Source organism: Drosophila sechellia, chromosome 2R (genome assembly GCF_004382195.2).
Source record: "Drosophila sechellia strain sech25 chromosome 2R, ASM438219v1, whole genome shotgun sequence".
Lineage (NCBI taxonomy): Eukaryota > Metazoa > Arthropoda > Insecta > Diptera > Drosophilidae > Drosophila > Drosophila sechellia.
Genome location: NC_045950.1, coordinates 18400532 through 18421438, shown reverse-complemented (window position 1 = coordinate 18421438; position 20907 = coordinate 18400532). Strand labels below are relative to the sequence as shown.

The 20907-nt window shown below is 42.8% G+C and overlaps 2 protein-coding genes and 1 long non-coding RNA gene across 3 annotated transcripts; 1 reads left to right on the top strand and 2 right to left on the bottom strand.

Annotated features, from left to right (window-relative positions):
• The first annotated feature begins 1369 nt into the window (after positions 1 to 1369).
• On the top strand, positions 1370 to 9288 carry LOC6615520. Its single transcript, XM_002039863.2, has 3 exons — positions 1370 to 1798; positions 8535 to 8738; positions 8797 to 9288. The coding sequence occupies exons 1-3, from the start codon at positions 1738 to 1740 to the stop codon at positions 9120 to 9122; spliced, it is 591 nt and encodes a 196-aa protein (XP_002039899.1). The 5' UTR covers positions 1370 to 1737; the 3' UTR covers positions 9123 to 9288.
• A 44-nt stretch (positions 9289 to 9332) lies between these two features.
• Positions 9333 to 20302, bottom strand: LOC6615519 (inactive tyrosine-protein kinase 7). The gene is made up of 7 exons (XM_002039862.2): positions 20221 to 20302; positions 16883 to 17033; positions 12135 to 12362; positions 11751 to 12073; positions 11102 to 11659; positions 10832 to 11036; positions 9333 to 10777 (listed from the first exon to the last, which is right to left on the bottom strand). The coding sequence occupies exons 2-7, from the start codon at positions 16944 to 16946 to the stop codon at positions 10644 to 10646; spliced, it is 1512 nt and encodes a 503-aa protein (XP_002039898.1). The 5' UTR covers positions 16947 to 17033; positions 20221 to 20302; the 3' UTR covers positions 9333 to 10643.
• On the bottom strand, positions 15082 to 16858 carry LOC116800375. Its single transcript, XR_004361321.1, has 3 exons — positions 16235 to 16858; positions 15827 to 16163; positions 15082 to 15773 (listed from the first exon to the last, which is right to left on the bottom strand). It is a non-coding gene; the product is annotated as an uncharacterized LOC116800375 (long non-coding RNA).
• Positions 20303 to 20907: the final 605 nt, after the last annotated feature.

Here is a 20907-nt window from a genome sequence, read left to right as displayed (position 1 = left end):
GAACATTTCAATTTTCTGAGCTATTCCACCAGAACTCTCACATTTCTCTGCTGTCAGCATTCTATTCTTCCAGTCTTCTGCTGGCTTTTAACTTTGTTGTTGTCGCCCTTGTTGTTTGATTAATTTGTTTTCAAAAGAAACGAATTCTCGGAAATTCTACGAATGCATTCCAGTGTGTTGGCTCTGGTGTGTGCATGTAAATATAAATATTTGATTAATATCCACGCCCATCCAATCCCGCTCCACTATCACTCTGCTCCACAGAATCCGAATCCGAATCCGAATCTGATTGTGGATCTGGATCTGAATCCCCTTGGAAGCGTTCTAAATTTGCGGATGTTTACAAGCTTGGCACCCAAAAAAGAAGACAACGCAAACATCGCACCATTCTAGCACTGAAAATAAAATTAACCTACACTAGCATAATCTAATTTAAAACCTTCACATCTAGCGCAAAACTCAAAGACATGTAATCAATATCTATAATATATAATCCCGAAAATCAGTTATAATTTTATTTAAGTCTTACCTTCTAGATAGCAATCACATTTTTGCGCGGTGTAGCGCACACACAGCATCAAAGAGATCTATCTGTGCAAGATACATAATGCAATGCACTTTGTTTTATGCTCGTAGATTAATTTTAATTGTTTGTTTGTTTGTACAGTGCAAATGTTGCATGTATCTACATTTAATGCGGTCGCTGTCGCACCCATAAATCGTATCTGCATCTGTTGCGCCAAGCATCCGAGTATCCGTATCTCAACCGATGTAGGCGTCATCATCAGAGGCAGGAAAAAAAATTGGAGCGGGGATATTACCCCTTGGAAATCGAGGAAATCACGGCTTCCCAGGCCGACTTTATTGGAGCCCTGAGAAAATGGCGCAATTGCATCAAGCAAATTGTCTCCGGGGGATGCAAATAAATTTCCGCGAATCTTGGACCGCAACTTGAAGACTGTTCTTCGGGTCTTGGATTCTTCATTTCGTCGTGAAGAAAGGGACAGGGAAAGGAGCGACATGTGCTGTTTGCAATTGCTGGAATTTAGCTCGAGCATGTGGCATAATAAAATTGTATTTCGCAACTTCATTTTAACTTAATTGGGTCTTGTTAATGTGGATTTTACAAAATGTTTTTTTCAATTTTTTGTGCACAATCCACATGGCCAACGGTCCACATCCGTTAATTCATATTAATGGCCAGGAAATGCTTTCTTTCTATAAATACAACCCCTTTCGAAAAGAATGTTTTTAAATAAAATTATTTCGCGCCACATAATTCACGCTCTCTTAGCGCTCTCTTCGCGCACTCTTTGCCTTTCTCTTCGACAATCCAACCATAAAACCTGAAAACCAAAATCCGCTGCCCATTTCTCGTTTGGCTGTTGCCTCGAATGGACGGTTAACGGAAGGTTGCAGTTTACCAATATCTATAAAGTTGAAAGAAATAGGGAATACCAAAATATATCAGAACCCAAAGCAATTCGTCTTGTGTGTGCAAGTTGATGGATAAAAGAATTGAAAAGTGCTGACAGTGCTACCCGGAAATTGGAACACCAAAACGTCAACATAATTACGCGGCAATAATTTTCGAAAACCCAACAAGATCACAACAGCAAAGATCCCGTGTGACACAGATTGCGGCGGGTCGAGCAAAAGCGAAAAGTGCTGCCTATTGGATACCTATTTAGACACCGAGCGTCGGGAAGTGCACTTCGCATACAGGAAAACAGCATTATGATGTCCAGAAGAGATCTTCTAATCGCCGGACTCCTACTGATCGTGGGCAGTGCCGCGGGTAAGTTACGATGGGGTTAACCTGATGCAATACGGGGCTCCACAATCTAATCGAAATGGGAGGGCGACCCCAGACATTCAGGTCTCGTCTCTCCACTAATCGCAGTGCATCAGATTCGGACTCGGATTTGGATTCGGATTTGAAGTGCAGGAATTTACTATAAATCGATGTGATTGTTGGGCGTGAGCCCAATGTGTTCAAACACATTCTGACCTACATTTGTCCCAGTGATCGTGCACGGAAAGAAATTCTAGCATTATTCCATTCAAAAATTAGTTCATATGTGTTAATCTATGAATCTATCATCTATGATTCACTTGGAATCCCAACGAGGATGGTGGGTATCTTAGCTTCATGATTTATTGCTGATCTTTCGATTTGCTGACATTTTGCAAGTGGTCAAGATTTCCGCATTATTCAAATGAATTTTTATGGATGATGTTTCGCTAATGTTTTTATTACTCGCGTAATTTTTGCACTTTTTACAGTGAGCTGAACAGTAAAGTTGATAATTTATTATCCAAAGCCCGTCACATTAATTCAGTTATTTATCACGATCGATGAATGGCCGCAGCCTGAATGCATTCGAGTTTTCCCCGCTCATTCAATTCACTCGACGGATCGGTAGGAAGTATCTATGTGCATCTGAAGAGGGGAGTGCTCTTTGCCATTTGCTGTTTGCTGTTTGCCATTTGTGATTCCGAATCGGTTACGGCTGTTAATTATTCCAGACTTCACCCATTGTCCGCGGCCCAGGAAATGAGCAAAAACAATCCGCTGATCAATGGGAGCAGCCCAAACAGCAGGAGGGTTGGGTGAGGATCGGTATCGGATTCGAGGCCATCGGATCCGGGGTCCTGTATAATTAGCCCCTTCGACTCACCGCAATTCTAGGTAGGAGCCATTCCACTAAAGAAGCGTGGCGAAGCAGCGTGAGAACATTGGCGCATTGGTCGTGGTGTGATCAAAGATCACCCTCCTCTGATCACCTGGAACCCTTTTGCTGCCGTGTTTGCTTACCCCAATCCGAAGACAATGAGATTATCATCAAATTGATTGGATTGCGAAATCGCTTGGCGGTATGTGCATAGAAGAGCCGCTTCCTCCGACCGATCTGCTGACATGTTTCGCCAGGAATTTATGTTTGCTCAGTCCGTATTTACCATATTTACTTAATATTCCATAGTTGTCCGACTGGGCTTGACATGGGTAAACAACAAGCCTAACTGATGATCATTGCGATCACTGCGAGAAAAAATGACAAGTGTAGTAAGAGGAAGAGCATCATTTCTTTTCTATTTAAGATTGAACAATATTGGTTGTAGGTTTTTTTCAATTTCATTTACAATGGAGATACTGATTCTCACACACTAAACAAGCCAACAAAGTGTGGAATTAGTTGATTCCAAAATCCCTGGACTCATCACTTTTTTCGAGATACTTTTTACTGAAGAATTCGAGCAGTCTTCATTTCGGGACATGTTTCTCCTTGTGCAGAACTCTGGCGTTTTTCCTTTTTTATCGCCGCGTCTGTGGATTGAATTTCATGGCATTTTGTGTGTAGCCTGCTTGGTGCGAATTGAAATGGCCGGGCTGAGAAAACGAAGAAGAGAAGGCATCAAATGACCGCGAATGCTTCGAGAACCGCGAAGCATAAAAAAAGATTTGCCTGTGCTCGAAATGCGAGGGAGTCGAGGGCTGAAAAGTGGGAGTGGCCGGGTGCGAGGGCCCTGCCCTTGTCTGTGCAGAAATTCCTGGCCATTGGAGGCGGAGGCCCGGGGGTATTTATTTTGGACCCAGATGACTCACTCTTGCTCTTGTCTGCTCGCCATGGCCTGGTATTCGTATTCATGTATTCACTCGCGATGCCAATGATTTTCATTCTTTGCTCGATTCTTTGCTTGCATTCATACGTATATGAATGTATGTACATATGTATGTATACACTGCAAAATATGGGGGCTTTGTGGACGGGGGTGGTGGCTCGGCGGGCAAAAGCGAGTTAAGCCAACTGGTAACCAATTCTCGGCAATTAAAGAATCAATTTACTTAACGTCGCTGGCGAATCGCCCGCCGCTGAATGAGTTGTCGTCCGCGGAGTGCGGGTTTTCCAAAGGGCGTGCAGCGGGGTGGGGCTCGGTGCAGCACCACTCAAGTGGGGCACGATTATATGTACGATACGGACTGTACATAACAAACATAACCCCTCCTCCGCCAATGCACACATAAAGCGCTGATGATCGACACGATAATGGAGAACCCAACTGCTGATTCAGCGGCAGGCAGAAGTCAAAGTCAAAGCGAATCCAACCAAAAAGCCGCAGATGCTGCAGCTTGGTGGAAATATTTCCAGAATTTACGAGCGGCACATAGGAAGTTGGATGGGCAATATTGGCTATTTGGAATGCCTGGATTTCGAATAATTCTCCAGAATTTTTGAGATTTTTATTGGTATTGAAGAAGGTATGGGATAGTAAATCATTGAAATGCATATTAATCAAGTAGTAAAAGATATGATAGAATTTATTCAGTTGATTGTAGATATAAATACCAACACTAAGCAACTTCATTATTTTATACATAGCTCACAGCATTGCGAAACACATTCTTACATATCTTTAGATTTTTTAAAAACTAAGCACTGACTAGCATGCATACCATGTCAAACGTAATTAGATATTCATCGCTTACGTTTTTTTAAGCCTGAAAGCACAACGATTTGTTTATGCAAAAATAAATAAATTCTTTTGTTTTCTGCCGCCGAAAGGTACTTAGAATTTCCTAGCGACATTCCCAAAGTTCTGGTGTGTCAAATTTTTGAATATAACTACGTCTGCGTGCTAAAATTTCAATTGAAGCTTCGACTGCGGCTCCGAGTCCAAATAGAGGTCTCTTAGCAAATGGCAATAAATAACCCAAATCGAAGCGAGCCCAAATAGTTACAGGGGGGAAAAGGGCGAATATAATATGGGGAAGAGCCAGAAAGGAGTGCCGCATATTAATTAGAAGCCACTCGGAAAACACGAGCCCTGCCCCAGAGCGCGTTGTACTTAGTATGCGCTAGGCGTAGCCAAAGTCGCGCCTCAACTATATGGCATACTATATAGACGTCTTTAGCCCCCGTTGGCAGTGCGCCCGCACAATTTGGAACCCAAAATCCGAGGCACTTGCCACGGACACGTGCAACCACATTTCCCAGTACTTTTTCGAGGGGGGCAACGAAAAGAAAAGAATCGAAACGAAAGAAATTTGTATACGACAATCGGGGGCGCAATGTAAAATCGTTTAAGTGAAATCAATGTTCGCTATTTTGAGAGGCATATGTATACGGAAAGTGCCTCCAGAATCCAAATGATTTGGGATCATGGAAAATCGAAATTTATGGCGTCCACTTGATGCCATAGCTGCTCGCCCATCTGGGGGATCAAACAAATGGGAATTGAAATAAATCGATTTGGATAATGGAGGCCGAAATGATTGGAACATGCGCGCATATATTTGCATATTTTCTAGTTTTAAAGTACTTCGCTTAGTTCGGCATCTGTCGAATGGATTTCAGACTAGACCATCGCCCAATCCCTTTACCATTGCCAGGCACACGCTTGCGAATAATTTTGCTATTTTCGGCATCTGTCAATGGTGCACATCTGCCCCTGCATCTGGGCCCTCAACTCCCACCCCTTGTCACTCAGCCCTCTCGAATAATGATGCAGCTCCTGGCCAATTCCAAAGTGCCCGGTGCGTAGGTAGTCACTTTATGAGGTTCTCTCCTCTCGGTTCGTGGCCGTAACCTGATCGCTTTCACAGAACCCGAATGCCATTATCATTATCCGCTTCGCTCATGTCTCTATCTGCCACACACTAGCGCACAATGCCCAATACACACTGTACAGGAACGGAGCCGAACAATTTTCGGCTCATATAACGCAGCCCGTCCCTGGGCCAGGTCTTTCTTCTCGACTTCTGCGACTGGCCAGTCACGTAGTGCACTGGGAGAAATGCATCTTATTTTGATAAATCTATCAAATTCAATTCAACTCGGTGCAGGAAAAAGGTGCTTTACAGGACATTTTTCAATATCATAGTAGTATGAAAACTAATTGTAAGACTGTTACCCAATTGCGCTCAGTGTAGTGAGTGCAGGGCAGGGACTTGGACAGACCCGGCTGGACAAACCTGAAAACACTGGGAAAGGAGATCAAAGATCAGAGAGCTCGCTCCCTGCGCGACTGGCTCTTAATTTCCTCGGGGCCTTATCACAGGTAGTAAAACCAACAGCAAAAGTGCTGCACTTGAATGATTCCCGGCCAGAGGGGGATATATACAAATATATACATATATATTGTATAAACCCACGTATATACGGAGGTCGTGGAAGTGACTGGCACTAATGCTGACTTAACTTTGGTCCGCGGCTCTGGGTTATTAGCTGAAATGCATTTTCCCTGCCCTTTATTATTTGGAATCATGGTTATGATAAATTGTTGTCGGTCTAATTCTGAGTAGCAATTAAAACGGGCGGGAAACAAGGGTTCGAAAACTTTTATCTACGGAGATAAAAAAACATTCATCCCTGGTTAAGATAATTTCGGGAGGATGTGAAATGAAATTAGAGGTTAAAGGGCGGCTTGGAAATTAATGGTATTATAAATGTTCCACTTTAATGTTTTAATCCACTGCTCTCCTTCTGGGAAACCCTCGAATATTGTGCGCTTCGTCACTACGTAAACTTCCGTACACTGCGATTCATTGAACGGTGTGCAATTCCTTTCATTCTCTTGCTTCTCTTCCTTGGAACTTTATCATATCATATCATATTTTGCAGATAGCATAAATAAATTGGGGCCTCTCGTTTGTTTCCTTAAGGATTAAAGTTCTTAAGAAAAATGTAATTCTGTGAGCACATTTTTCCTGTGCCCCAAAAAAGTATCCCAATTTCCTTATCAAAATATTTGTATCGGAAGCCCAACCTCCCAAAACAAATTTCTGCAAATAAACTTTCATTGCAATTGTTGTTCCTTATTCCACGCTTATCTTCCCGATTGAACGGCTGTTTTTTTTTTGGTTTTGGGGGCGGGAAGCGAGCAACATATATTCAGATGGCTTCAGTGTCTTTTTCATTCAATGTAAATACGAGAATAAATTTCTTTTATGGCTTAAGTTTACGACAAAGAGCGAGTGCGTGAGTGAATGTGCATTTTTTGTGGAATTGGTAGGGGGCACCAGGAGGCCACGAGGAATGCGAGAAAAGCAGGGAAACGATCGCCTCGATTTCGTTGCACTCGCTTTTGGCAGGAATTCGAATTTCAGTTGGAAGGCCCAGCGAGAATTGCTGTTTGTTTTTATTGAAGTTTTTCTTTTAACACGCTACGCTGAGCAAACGATGAAAAACTGGCCAAAATACTCATAGAAACGAGCGACCAAAGCAAATGGACAAAATGTAAATTTAAACTTTTCACAATCACCCAACCAAATTGTCCCTTTTTTCGAGGGTGTGTGCAGAGTTTTACTTTTTTACACGTTGAAAAATGGGGGAAGCTCGCTATTTGGGTAAAGCTCATTAACTTGATACAAGTAATTTTGGGTAAATAAATATATTATATCATTGATCTTTGTTTTGTATTTGTCACGTCACTTCACGTTGTTAAATAGCAAAAAGAGCTCATTATGTTTCTGGATATCAGTCAACCTTGTCGGAATTTCTCTCAGTGCACATTTGTTAGAGTGTGCGTGTTGCAGTTGGACATTGTTGTGAAATGCTTTCAGTTCGAGTTCGGTGTGTCCATCGGCGACACCACCGAAAAACAAAAAGTGGCTCAATGAGCTGCCGTTCTTCTGGCCGCCGTAGTTGTTTTTGGATTTCCGTCAGCACGTCACATGTGGGTGCGGCGATCGGCCAAGAGGGTGGGTGCGTGGAAAGGCGGAAAAGCGAGGGGACGGACGGAACGATTGCGACTGCGACTACTAGGGGGAGTGTTGGGTTAGGCACTCTTGTTTTCTCTTTCCACTCGCTCATTTTAATTTTCGTTTTTCATGTGACCCCATTTCACCGAAATGTTTTCCACCAAATGTGTTTGTACACATGCACAAAATGCAGTGGCGTACGCAGGATTTTGTGAAGGGGGTCTTTGATATTTATATCTAATAAGCAATTTAAACGAACATAAATAGCACCATCTATACAAAATCATTGAAAATTATTTAGTTATTAATTTAACGAAAGACCCAAAGAAGTTCTAAACCCCTTTCTACGCCACTGGTTAATTGTTGGTTATTATGTAGGGGATCGAAAAACAAAAAGGAAACGCGTGAATGCGAATTGCCAGCCTTTAATTTAACCCATCATCGGTGCAGCTGTCCCCTTAACACCCCCTGATGAATTTGAGCTGCGAAATGGAAATGATAAGATAAACACAAACGCAGCCCGTTATGATGACCTACTGCAGACTGCTGCATAGATCAACAAAAACATCAACAAAAGCGTTGGTTTCGATTTCCATTTAATTTCCTTTAATTAACCCACCGACTAATGCGGTGGCTGATGTGACCCCCGCGGGCAACCGCTAGAAACAATGCCATGGGCTATAATTCCGGACGATCTACTTAATCTGCCACACTTAGCACTCGATTTATGGGTCATCGGAATGCAGCAAAAAAGAATTTTTACTTTCGAAAGAGGTTTCTTTGATCTTCTTTGATCTTTGATCGATAATTAATAATACCATCTCCATTTCAGTGTTCTCCTACCCACAATCCTCGATGGACGATGACCAAATGCAGGCCGATGATGACTTCGACTACGGAGGCGAAGACCAGAGTGCGCCCAGTCCGCAGACGAAGTCCTCCAATCCCATTGCCAGCGAAAAGATCAACAAGACTCTCAGTGTGACGGGAATCCGTGGCGAGGATGTGGTGCTCAAGTGCGATGTGGGAAGCACTCGTGAGTACAGCAAATGCCTCCCAAGGAAACCAACTAATAAATCAACCAATAATTTCAGTGCACAGCTCAGACGGTGTGGTCCTGTGGTACTTCGGTGATAATGTCATTTCCAATGGCAAGAACCTGGTGCAGCCCAACTTCAAACTGGACGCCAACTACGACCTGACCATCCTGAAGGCGAGTCCCCAGGTGGCTGGCAGCTATCTCTGCAAGGTACTGCCCTCCGGATCCGTGGTCAACACGAAGGTGACCATCGCTGAGCATTCCCTGGACGCCATTGCCCCGGAGAGCTCCACATCCGCGGCGGGATCTGCGAGCAGTTTTCTGGGATGCACAGTCCTGGGATCGACCGTGTTGCTCCTCCTGGGAATGGGCACACATTAGCTTAGTTTAGTATAACGCTGGTGGAGCACTGCCACCTCTTCTACACTCTCCACTCTTCTCACAGGAAATGAGCATTTGAAGTCTTTGTTGATTGTAAATTTTTGTATTTGTAAAGACACAAAATCAACTTTATTTATTAAATAAAAAAGGAACCAAAGTAAACTTAGCCACAACGATCGCTCACTGCCCCCTGAAAAAGCACAGATTGAATCCGTTTAGTTTATTTTATTTGCTTACTTATCATGGACTCAACGAAAATTACAATATTCATGTAAGACACTGGCTTTAAGTATATTTTTTTAATATATATGATTCTGTGTATATATGTGTATGTGCTTCAAGGTCGGCTTTCGAAATCAGGTCCTCGTCAAAACTTTGCTTATGGAACTTTATTTTTGTGGCGTTTTTGATTTGATTTAGCGAGCAATCAATCAGTTTCGGTTGATTGCTTCGATTGGCACGTTTATTGATCAGCTCTAATGTTATGATTCTTAAATAAAACATTTATAAAATATATTCCTACACTCACAATCTGATTACTCATACGTACAGTACAGTACAGCGTACATGGTCAGCATGTTATGGCGATATTCCTCAGGTATTGTAGCAGAATCAAGGACAGGAGTAAAGCCAAACCCGGATTATCAGTCGATTATCAATCAGTTAGAGTGTATATTATACCTAGATGTATATGGCTTCCCTCGACTTCTTCGGTATCTCCTAGGCATAGGTACATATGCGTCCTAGCTTTTGATTTGTATATTTTGAATCGTTCTGTTCCATTGAGTGTTGATGTGGCGTAGTTCCGTAAAAATAAGTTTCATATGTATGGTGTGTGGTAGGTACACATATGTATGTCTAAGCTTTGGTCTAGTTTATAAAATAATTAGCATGCCATTCGATAAGTCCCCCCCAGCTTCCCCTCCGCTTCAGTTAGCCTAATGTTCGTAAGTACGTTTGCATGTACAAAAATATGGTGCGTATTGCAAGTCCTATAAAGTCCCTTGAACTTAACCCACTTTTCGCTATACCATGCCATCGGGGATTGTATGGTATATTGGATCGCTCCCAATTTCCGCCGTATTAGTATTCGTTTTCGGTTTGGGCTCCTCCTCAGAAGTGCCAACAACACGCACATGCAGACAGAAAAAAACAAATAAATATTATAGCTAAGGTTAATCAAAATGTTGCTCTTTTCGGTTAAACCGATCGTCGCAGTTGCTCTGCCCTAGTCGCTTGTGCAGCTTTAACTTTAACTAAACTAAATTAACTTTAGTCCTCGCCGATCTCCCAGTTACTTCCTTGCTTGGCACTAATGTTTCATTTCAGTGATCGCTCCAGCGTGTTCTATAGCATAACATTAACATTGACCCAAGCCAGCGGTCGCGCATTAGCATTTGTATAATTAGAATACTTTAGTTTCGGTTCCTATGTGCGTTTCGCTATCGCTCCGATAGCCTCGATAGCTGAGTAATCCGGAAATACGTATGTACACATCTCGGTCTGGTTGGGTGGAATCCCTTAGAGGCGGACTCGCAGCAGGAGCGCTGCCAGAAGGATCACTCCCACGTTCAGGCGCTGCATCGATGACGCAGCTCCTTTGCTCATGGGCATGATTCCAGCCCGCACGATCTCATCCGGGGGCATTTCCACTTCTGTCGAATAAACATGATAAGCATTTGATCGTATCAGTGGTGCTCCGTACTCACCTTCATCTTTGTCGACCTCGGAGTACTCCGGGATCTCGAAGACGTGGTCGTTCGAAAAGTGGGACCATCCTTTGGTGTTCTTCGTCTTGACGCGCGCATGCCACACTCCACGGCTCAGCTCCAGTTGGTGGGTGATCTTCCAGATGTTATCCGTGTTGTTGTGGCGATATGTCTCCAGCACCTGTACAGTGCTCCAAGTATACGACTGATGATTGAAAGATTCGATCGGTTTAGGAAAGTCCAATCCTACTAATTTGTGGAGCAACTCACCCCAGTTAGCTGGTAGTCCAACATGGCCTCGGAAAGGAGCTGGTGACTCCGGACCAGCCAGTGCAGGGTTACCTTGTTGCCCTCCACGGTCATGTCCTCGAACTGCGGGGTCTCCGGATTGTAGCTGACGTGCACCTTCACTTCGTTGGATCCAATGGCGTTCTCCACCTGGCACAGATACTCGCCCAGATCGCTGTCGGTCACCTCCCTGACAAGCAGGGTGGTGCGGTTGTGGCCATTGTGAACCGAGTCCTTGAGGGAGTACTTGTCGGAGAGCTGCAGGGTCTTGCCGTCCTTGATGAAGTAGCTCCTGCCAATGGGTTTCGCCCGATAGTTGCAGTACAGCTCGGCGGTGGCGCCCTTCTCGGTGTTCACATTATGCCGATGGGTGGACACGATGGGGCTGTACTGGACATCGATGTGAACGGTGCCATGAGGAGGATGGCGACTGCCATCGTCGGCCAAGCACTGGTAGTCGCCGGCGTTCTTCTCATCCACATTGTCGAGGATAATCACGCCATTCTGGTTGTCCACGGCGGAGGGCTGTCCGTTCAGATCCTGATAGAAAAAGATCGTGTGGGAAAATGGGCGGCGGATGCCAGCGATAGGAACTGAGTGATAGTGCGGGGATACGATTAGAAAAACATACATTAAAGGACCACTTGATAGTGGCATTGTCGGGCAGATAGGTTCGACACTCGAGCTTGTGGTGGTCGCCCTGCCTGAACGTCTGCGATCGATCCGTGATGTCGCGATCGTCGCAGAGGATCGACAGCCGGGCGCCCACCCGCAGTGCCGTGTGCTGTCGAACCCTCTGGGGCAGGATTTCGCAGTAGTAGTCATCCGAGTCCTCCGGCGACACGTTCCTCAGGAGTATCGAGTTGTTCAGCATGCACTGCACCCGCTGGCTAATGGGATTCTGTCCGTTGGCTATGATTATCCGGTTCTTGTACCACATCACCGCGTTGCTAACTGTACGGATTGATTGTTAGGGATTTTAACTCGGTTTTACTAGGGTATGGGCATAGCTTACGCTGGAAATTCCGTGCATCGCAGTTGAGGACCACATCATCGCCCGGCTTGGCTTCGACCCTGAGGTCCATAACCTCAAAATATGGCGGCGCTTCCTGCTCAGCATGGTTTTTTGTCACATCGAATATTTGGGTGTCAGCATCATCGCCATCGTCGCCGTACTCATATTCGTCGTCCTGATAATCTGTACCCTTGTCATCCGCGTCTATGGGCGATCCTGAACAACTCACTGCAAGGACAAAAGGAGAAATTTACTTATTCGATGCTTTTAGATGTTTGCCACTTTGATCCTTAACAACCCACATCAAAAACTTCAATAATTAGTTATAGTAATCAGGAGAAGAGAAGAGAGATTTACGAAGCGAGTATTCTTGAGATCATTGCGTCATGTTGGTTGCTATAGGCAAGGTGCTGCAGTGAGTCATCAGACTGGATCCCTGAGTGGTTCCGGACTTAATTGGAATTGATAAGAATCACATGACATCCCCAGCAACTGCTGCTTCCAATCAAAAGGGTCGCCGTACAAAGAACTCGTTTATAAAAGTGCAGTTCTGCAACGGAAGTGAGTTTTCACCAAGAACGAGGGGAGATTCGATAGTGCATATTTGCAGATACTAATATTTATTACTAACGTGTTTGATATTAGTCTGTACAAGAAACTGTACAAGAAACCCCCTAAAAGTATACAACCACTAACATTCGTGGCCATCTGCGAAGAACATTTCCATCTGTAGAGTACTAAATTCGCAGGTAAACAACGTGCTAGATATGAAAGATATATCTAAAGTTCTAGGTAAATTACCGCAGGCCATAAAGTCAGGTTCAGTCAAAGAGATTTTTTTTGAATCTTCATGACTGTCTCTATTTGCATAGTGCCGAAAGGTATGAGTTTATGCAAATTGAATGAGTAATTTCTGTTCAACCACAATTTCGTATGTATTAGCCATAACAATTTGCCTGCCATATGCGGCATGTAACTCACTAGTCATCTAACGGCCGAAAGCCGAATGACTCGTGACTCATGGCCAACTTCATCATGGCCAACGCATAAGGTTATGATGGATATTGTCGGGATTACGCAAGTGGCTCAAACTCGTTATCAATGGTCGATAAACGCTCTTTAAGGTGGGCACACTCGATCCAAAGACGGAGCCAGTTATCTTATCCAATGGCCTCTCCTTATAGCCGCAGTCAGACGCCCCTTTTATGGTCTGGGCCACTTTGATGGAAGGAGAAAACGAAAAGACAACACACACTTGGCCAGCCAGAGCAGCTGGGGACCTTCAGCGATCTGGTTTGGATGGGCGACTCGGGAAGCTGGCCTGGCCAATGCTGACAACTGCAATCCTCGGCCGGTGTCAAGGTTACGGACACATGGAAACAGTGGCTTCCCGAGAGCGGACTCCACGCAATTGTTTGCATGCAACTAGGTCAGCGCCGAAAGTCAGTCGAGAAGCTGGGAGCTGGGAGCTCGGGTGCCCAAGTGCCCAAGTGCGTCATCCAACCCCCTGGGCGAGCATTGTCCTTGGATCGATGATGGTGTTGGGTTGGCGGGGGGTGGCAAATAAAAACTGCTCCCCGGCAACAACATCAACAACCACTCGGCTTAAGTTCATCCGTATGGATGATGATGTCCCCAGACCCCATCCCCCCACACACCGCACTCCAGTGCAAGCGTTGTAAGTGGAACAATGGCGTCAGGATGTCGCGGCGCCAGCTTCTCTTCCAGACTCTCCCCCACTCGTCGTCCCGCCACTCCTTTTCCGTCTCTAAACTCGAGTTCAATGTTATACACAATCGCCATTTGTGACCTGCATTGGCACTGGGACGTCCTGGAGAATTTGTCGCAATCCACTCAGTTCTTGAGGGCAACTTTGATGACTCTGCATTCGCCGGCAGATGAAGTCATGTTTAAAATTCTAGGGAAAACAGCCAGTTGCTTAGCTTGGCTTTAAGTGCTGTGAATATTCTCATGGCTTTCATTTCATACTTGGCCAAAATGTTGGACTCTGGAATGCTTTATCGTGACACCAATAATACTTTTGGCATGACAAAATAATACTTTAAGAGGTTCAAAGGACTTAAGATGGTCAGGCTTAAATTATAACTAAAACGCTTAGTTAAAAAAAGGTTTGGTGAGGTTAATTGTTCCATAGAATTTGCAACTGCATTCCCTTGGGTATGCAATAATAAATTTCATTACTTTGCCCTAGATACCGCGTAAATATTTTCGCATATTTAATAAGTACGAATGTCACGTATATATGATATACTCCACTCGTATCAGGAAGGTTGGGCAGGTCTGTAGTCTCGGCAGACTATTGATAACTCCCATTGAAGATTCAGTTCAAGATTTGCGAATGGAAACTGGTTGATTGCCATTTCATTATCACACTGCTCTATAGTCAGTGGATCGCAAACAGACGTGGATGAGTTATGAGGTCAATAAGTAAACAAATCCACAATGGCCCACATCGACATCCTCGCCCAAGTCTGCTGACTCAATGAAATGTGTATAAATAAATGATGCCAACTACTCGCCGCTCGCCAATCCTAAATTCACAAAATTTTCGAAATCTCGAAAAGGAAACATCGCCCAGATTTCGCCGAGTCGTCAGGAAAGGGGGGAAACATTCTTTAATCGACATGTCATGTCTAAGTCGATGGAGCAGTCAGATTGTGATGGGGGTCGTAAAAGTTCCCAAAACTGGGTGAGATTCAAATGCTCGACAGGGGAATCTTGATAGATGCACATGCCATTTCGTCTTATGAAAATGTATTCCATTTTATTGCAAGAATTCTCGGAAAAATTATATGCGATTTGTTTTTTAATTTCAGTACATATTTTAGAATTTATTAGCATTTGTTTATTTCGCTTGTAATTCGTAATGTAATGTAATTAATTTGTATTTTTCCAATGCGTCTAGTACCACTGTAGGTATATAAATTTAAATTTCCATAGAGACACAAAAATCGCCATTAAACAGCCGCCAAAAAAACAAACACATAATAAATGGTAAATTAAACGAAATCAATTGAAATGGCAAATCGACTTCCCGCTTTCGGGAACTTTTGGGTGGGGTCTCTTCATTCCACACCCATGTGGAGCATTTTGATTGATCCAATCATTGATTTATTATGCGATCTTTATTTTTGGAAAACGTATGTTTCAGATGCCTGCGAATGCGTGATTTGATCATTTTCGGTTTCATTCCATTCGGCATTACCAACCGAAAGTCAGCCAAGCACTTATGCATATTGCATGGGTATGTAAAAGCAAACACTTAATCGCCAATTCCAGGAACACTATTTTATTGTACTGAAACGGCGAGACCTTGACTCGTTGTTTTCTGTATAAACATAAGACGAATTTCCATTAGGAACAGGTCTTCTGCAATAACTGAAGGGTGAACTAAATTTATGCTCATGCAGACAAACAAATATTGTTGTTTGCTAGATGGGAGTATTATGAAATACATTACAAATTGACTCTGGTTGTTTTTGTAGGCCAAACAAGCCAGAGTATTCTTCAGCACCAAGAATTTTGATATATGAGAAGGCAAAGTTCCGAATTCCCCGGGGCCCGTGGCTTTTAGTTTGTTTTTTAATGGTATTTTCGGTCATAGGCCTTATCTCATGGCTAAAATTGGACGAATTTAACTTTTAATTAAAAAACGAACAACATATGCGTACCAATATCGAAAAACGTTTATACATACATATGTATGTATGTATGAGACTGTGCCCTGGGACGTACATATGGAGCATGGGGGCGTTTTCACGTTCCCAACGAAGTTTACGAGCAAATATTCAATATTAAAATGGCATTCTTTGCACAGCATTCGTGTATGGCAAATATTTATTCAACTCGCTGGGCGATATTCACTTTTTATTCGTATTCCAGAACACATGGCACCCGGGAAAGGGACGGAGGAACGTTTTGGGTACTGGGTTGGCTCCTCTTTTCCGAGCCAAGATACATACGTGTAGTGGAATGTGGAGCGTTATCAGCAAATTTGCGCCATAATTCCTAAAGGGAATGAAACTTAACTTTCAGAGCGGAGGTAACTGTTTGACGCTCTCTCGAACGATAAGATATACTTGTTTTTTTCCAACTGGCACCAACATTTCCTCGGTGTGGGTTCAGTTTACGCAAAAGATAAAGCCATACGCACGTGGCTCACACCTATACATATATACCTATTGACTATAACCGAGCGTATCTGCAGCTTTCTGGCGAGTACGAATGGGTAGACTATGTTGTACGTGGACGTGAGGGCTCGTATCTGGGGGTGGCATGCTCGTTGCTCATACTTATTTCTGAACGAACCGCAGTTATTCATAATATCTGGAAATTACGTAAATTCATTGAGGCGTGGAAAACTCTTTAAACTGTCATCGTTTTAATCAAATTTTCATTCGACTACTGCAAACCAGATGGGGTATATTAGCTTGATACAATGCAGATATTTAATATATTCTTGCTGGGTAATATTATTTAAAAACATTGAATGTTATCAACCCAATGACCTAGTTTTCAAACAGCAGTTTTATGTACAACTAGGCTTCTTCTGCCGCACTTTCGAATCTTCCTATCTCTACAAGTAGTAGAGAATCAACTTTCTACTCCTAGATTTTCCGGGAGATCCCCACTTCGATTGAAACTCTGTGGTGTTAATCTAATCGTATCGTGCTGTTCCGAATTAGTTCTTTGTTTTTATAGGCCATTAGATTAAGTCCTTGACTTACCGTACAGTTGTCCAATTAGCAGACTAATGAGCAGCAGCCTCGTCGAATCTCTCGCCTTGATCATGGTGATGGGTGTTTGCCTGGCTGGATTTTGGTGAGTTCGTTTTATCGATTGGAATTTGGTTCGGAGCGGTCGGAGGTAGGTCGTTAACTGCAATTAATATGGTTGGTTGGTACTTAATTAATTTGCTAGAGCCATTATGTTGCTCCCCGATCGGGAACCGCAAAAACCGCCTAAATACGTTTACAATTTACTTTTTGGCTTTATGATTATTTAATTTCGCTTATAGTTTATTCCGTGCTTTTTGTATGCGAGTCGCGACGCGGACCGGAAATTTCTAATTGGCTTGGACAAAATGCATGGAAAAGCGCCAACTACAAACGAATTTTTCGCAAAAAAAAAAAAAATGAAAAAACATATGGCAGCGTAAAGAAAATATTGGACCGATCTGTAAACATTGCTCACTCGCTTTGGCCGCATTATGTTATGCAAGCCGCCAGTTGTATCTGCTGGCAATTTGCTCTCCGTCGATAAGTTGTATCTTGAAGATATTATGATCTCTACGCGAAAAATGGCCATTTGCTGGTTTAGCTACTAATTTGCAGCTCACAACAGCGCCTCTCTCGAGGTACAGTGCAAATTCCTTAGGAAAACATGGATTTTCTTTAAGTTTAAGCTCTGAGTTAGATTTCAGAATGTATTGTCTATTAAAAAGGTTATTTTGAAGCTTTTATTTGATATTATCTATAATATTGCACAGTCAACAATCAAATAATGTAGTTGTATTAAAACATTCTGTAAATTTAGCGTAAACAGCTGTGTGATTAAAATTCCCTTTTTTTTTTTTTTCCCTGAATAACTTTGAGTATTACTTTTTAAAGTGAGAACTTTAGAAACCCATGCATCTCTTTCCGATTTCGTTTGCTAGGCTTAAGGAAGTTCGACTGTATATTTCTCTTTGGGGCTGACTCAATGCCAGCCGGCCAGTAAAGTGGGTCGAAGTGGGGGCTTTGGGGGCGCTGTTGGGTCAGGGTGTGCCAAGTCGAATAGCATGCAAATGTTTATGCATATAAATAAATTAATGTGCAAATGCGAAAAAATTGTACAGCACGGAAAGTCGATGCAAAAACCAAAAACAAGAAAATTACACAAAATTCGGGCTGTTGATATAAAAGCCGTTTTGCAAATGGCAGGCATAGCTCACCCATACAAACAAACAATTTGTGCACATTTGTGCACTTAGTTGTTTATATGCTCCACTCATAAAACAAACAATTTTGCAATGCCTGATGATGATCATAATCCATCGCTGATGCATTTGCAAAAAAATTTGAACATTTCGCAAGATTTGGCGGGCAAATAAATAGTCGACTTATTGATTCTCTTTTTAGCATTAGATTGATTGATTTCACACTTCTAAGTAAATAGAAAACATATCCGATATGTGTAAGAAACTTTAGAAGCTAAGTAGTAAATAAGTTGAAGACATTTTGAATATATGTAAGTAGCATTGAAATATATATTCATTTCAATGGTTACTTTTGCTTGGAAAACTCAATGCATCTTCCTGCCATCTGCTGCTGTTTGTAAATATTTCCCTTCTAACATAAGCATCGCTGAACAAAAGCTCCCTGATGAGTGAGAATTTCCGCACTCACTTGTGTTGCTGAGTTTTCCCATCCAGTATTTTATGGGTTGTCACCTGAATAGACGACACCTCAGATACAGATAAACTATGTGTACTGAAGCTCGTTGGCACCTCCTCCATGCGGCAACTACCTCTAAACGAAATTTACGCCCCTCCAGTCTGTTTATCAATTATAAAAATCAAAGGAGGGAGAAGGTGCAACTAAGTTGTTTTCTACTTGATACCCTTTAATGGGGTATTTTAATTTACAAACCTGATGCATAGAAAAATTCTAAGCTAAGCGACTTCAATCATTTTTGACATGTTAATTGGCCATATCGGGAATAACTTAATATAATTTCTGTGATGAAAGACACCTGGGGAGTTATCTAATACACTTTAATTTTCTGTTAAATGTTATTTTGTAATTAACCAAATGAATTACTTTGGCAGAATAGTTTTTCAGTTCTGTGTTAAATACAAAAAATAAAGTTTGACCAAACTTTTCAGGGTATTTAAGCTTCGGCTAGTTTTGTCCAACTTTATTCCCGTTTTTTGTGAGTTCTTTTACTAGGGTTCTCTTTAAATCAATGCCTTGATTGTTGTTGTTTTTGTCTTTGGCGCTTTGTTTATTTACATTGCGCTCAAAGTTAACACACACAGGCGCACACACTCGGTGTGCACTTGTGTGAGTGGGGGAGGCACAGATGCAGCTGTCTTGCATCCGTAGAATGCTTTTTGAGGGATCCCAATTGGAATTGAAAACTTCTCTGTTGTTTCTTCCCGTTTTTTGCCTACTCCCAATGTAAATAAAAACACGCATAGAAAATTTGTTTTCCATTCAGCGTTTCTGTAAGCATTTCCCTTTTGCTTTCCGCTCCCAGCAGCTGGTCCCTAATAGCACCCCCACCTTCTTTTTCACAGCCTGCGCTACAACTGGCTGATTTCCTCTTGCATTTTCGTTTTCATTTGACCATTTTCCTTTGCCATTTATTCTGTTGTTTGGCGTATTTCTGTTGCCGGCACAACGGCAGCTATTTTACATATTTCTACATATTTATAGAATGTGCAGCAAAGAATCTGCCAGCGAAGAAAGAGCGAGACGGCCAAGAATTGCAACTGAAACCGAATTTGAATTTGAATCTCTGCCAAATGGGCTCCCGAGGAGCAGGATAAAAGTGAAGATATGGAGCACATCTGCTGGCCATTCTGGCCATATCGTAGGCCATTTTCATGAATCATCGCCTGTCGTTTTGGCCCGAAAACGAAATCACAAAGTCTTTTGGGTTTCGGCACGGCTTCTCAGGGCCGCCAGAGTTACAGAATGGATGCGGTGCGCTGCGTTCGAGATTGTTATTTTGTTTCGTATTTATTTTGCCCGGAGAGCCTAGAGGAGGAAAACTGGTTTCTGGTCCCCAGATACCGACGCGAGATGAGTTGAAATTCGGCCGAAGCGGTACAAAAGTGGTTTCTTCCTCTTCACCCTTTTGTTTTTCCCGATTTTGGTACGAATTACGTTTAAAGCACTCGCGCGTTTGTAACGCTTTCGCCCGCACGACGTTTCCCAAGCGATTTGTACACGTTTTAGCCAGGTCGAATGCAAACGTTTACGTTTACAGCTGTCGGTAATTGGCCATAAGCCTAGGGTTTTTGCGGGGCACTAGGCGCTAGGCAATGGGTATTGGTTCAGTAGGAGCTGTGGATGGAGACCTTTTTATCTGCGCTGGGGCTGCGTGGAGAACCGAACGCGAAGCTGTTCAAACGAGAACTAAAAGTCGAGCGCGTGCTGATGCCAAAAGCACTTCGAAACGATTGGCAAGTGGAACAGCTCGAAATCTCTCTCCATATCTCTCTACACTTAGTGCCTCGCTCTCCAATGCATTGGGGCCTTTGGATAACAGTCCATTTGCAGAGAGAGAGAGAGTTCGGGTACAGAGAGAAAGTGAGAGGGGGAGAGAGGAGAGCGGGAGTCTTTGGGTCTTGGGGCCTGAAAGATGCGTTAGCTGTCCGCAATGTCACTGCCAATTGAAGTTCAAAGAGGAAGCCCTATACTGAAAGAGTACCCTCGAAGTTGTTTGCTGGGGCTTATGGGTTCACAAATGCAGAGATTTCCTTCTTAAATTTACCAAGTCTCCAGTTAAACATATTACACATACGCACTGGAGACCGCCTTTTTTAACAACTTGTAAGTTTGATAATGATTCTTAGGCTTCTTTTGATTATATATCTATTTATGTTGTCTTTTGAATACATTTATCACTAAAATTATAAAAAATAACCTTAGTTTATTAAATTTATTTTAAAAAGGAAATGTCATCGCTTTACTTATGTGTATTTCATTGCAGTCAATGATAACTATAGTATCATAGTCACAAGCATTATCACTTTACTATGATA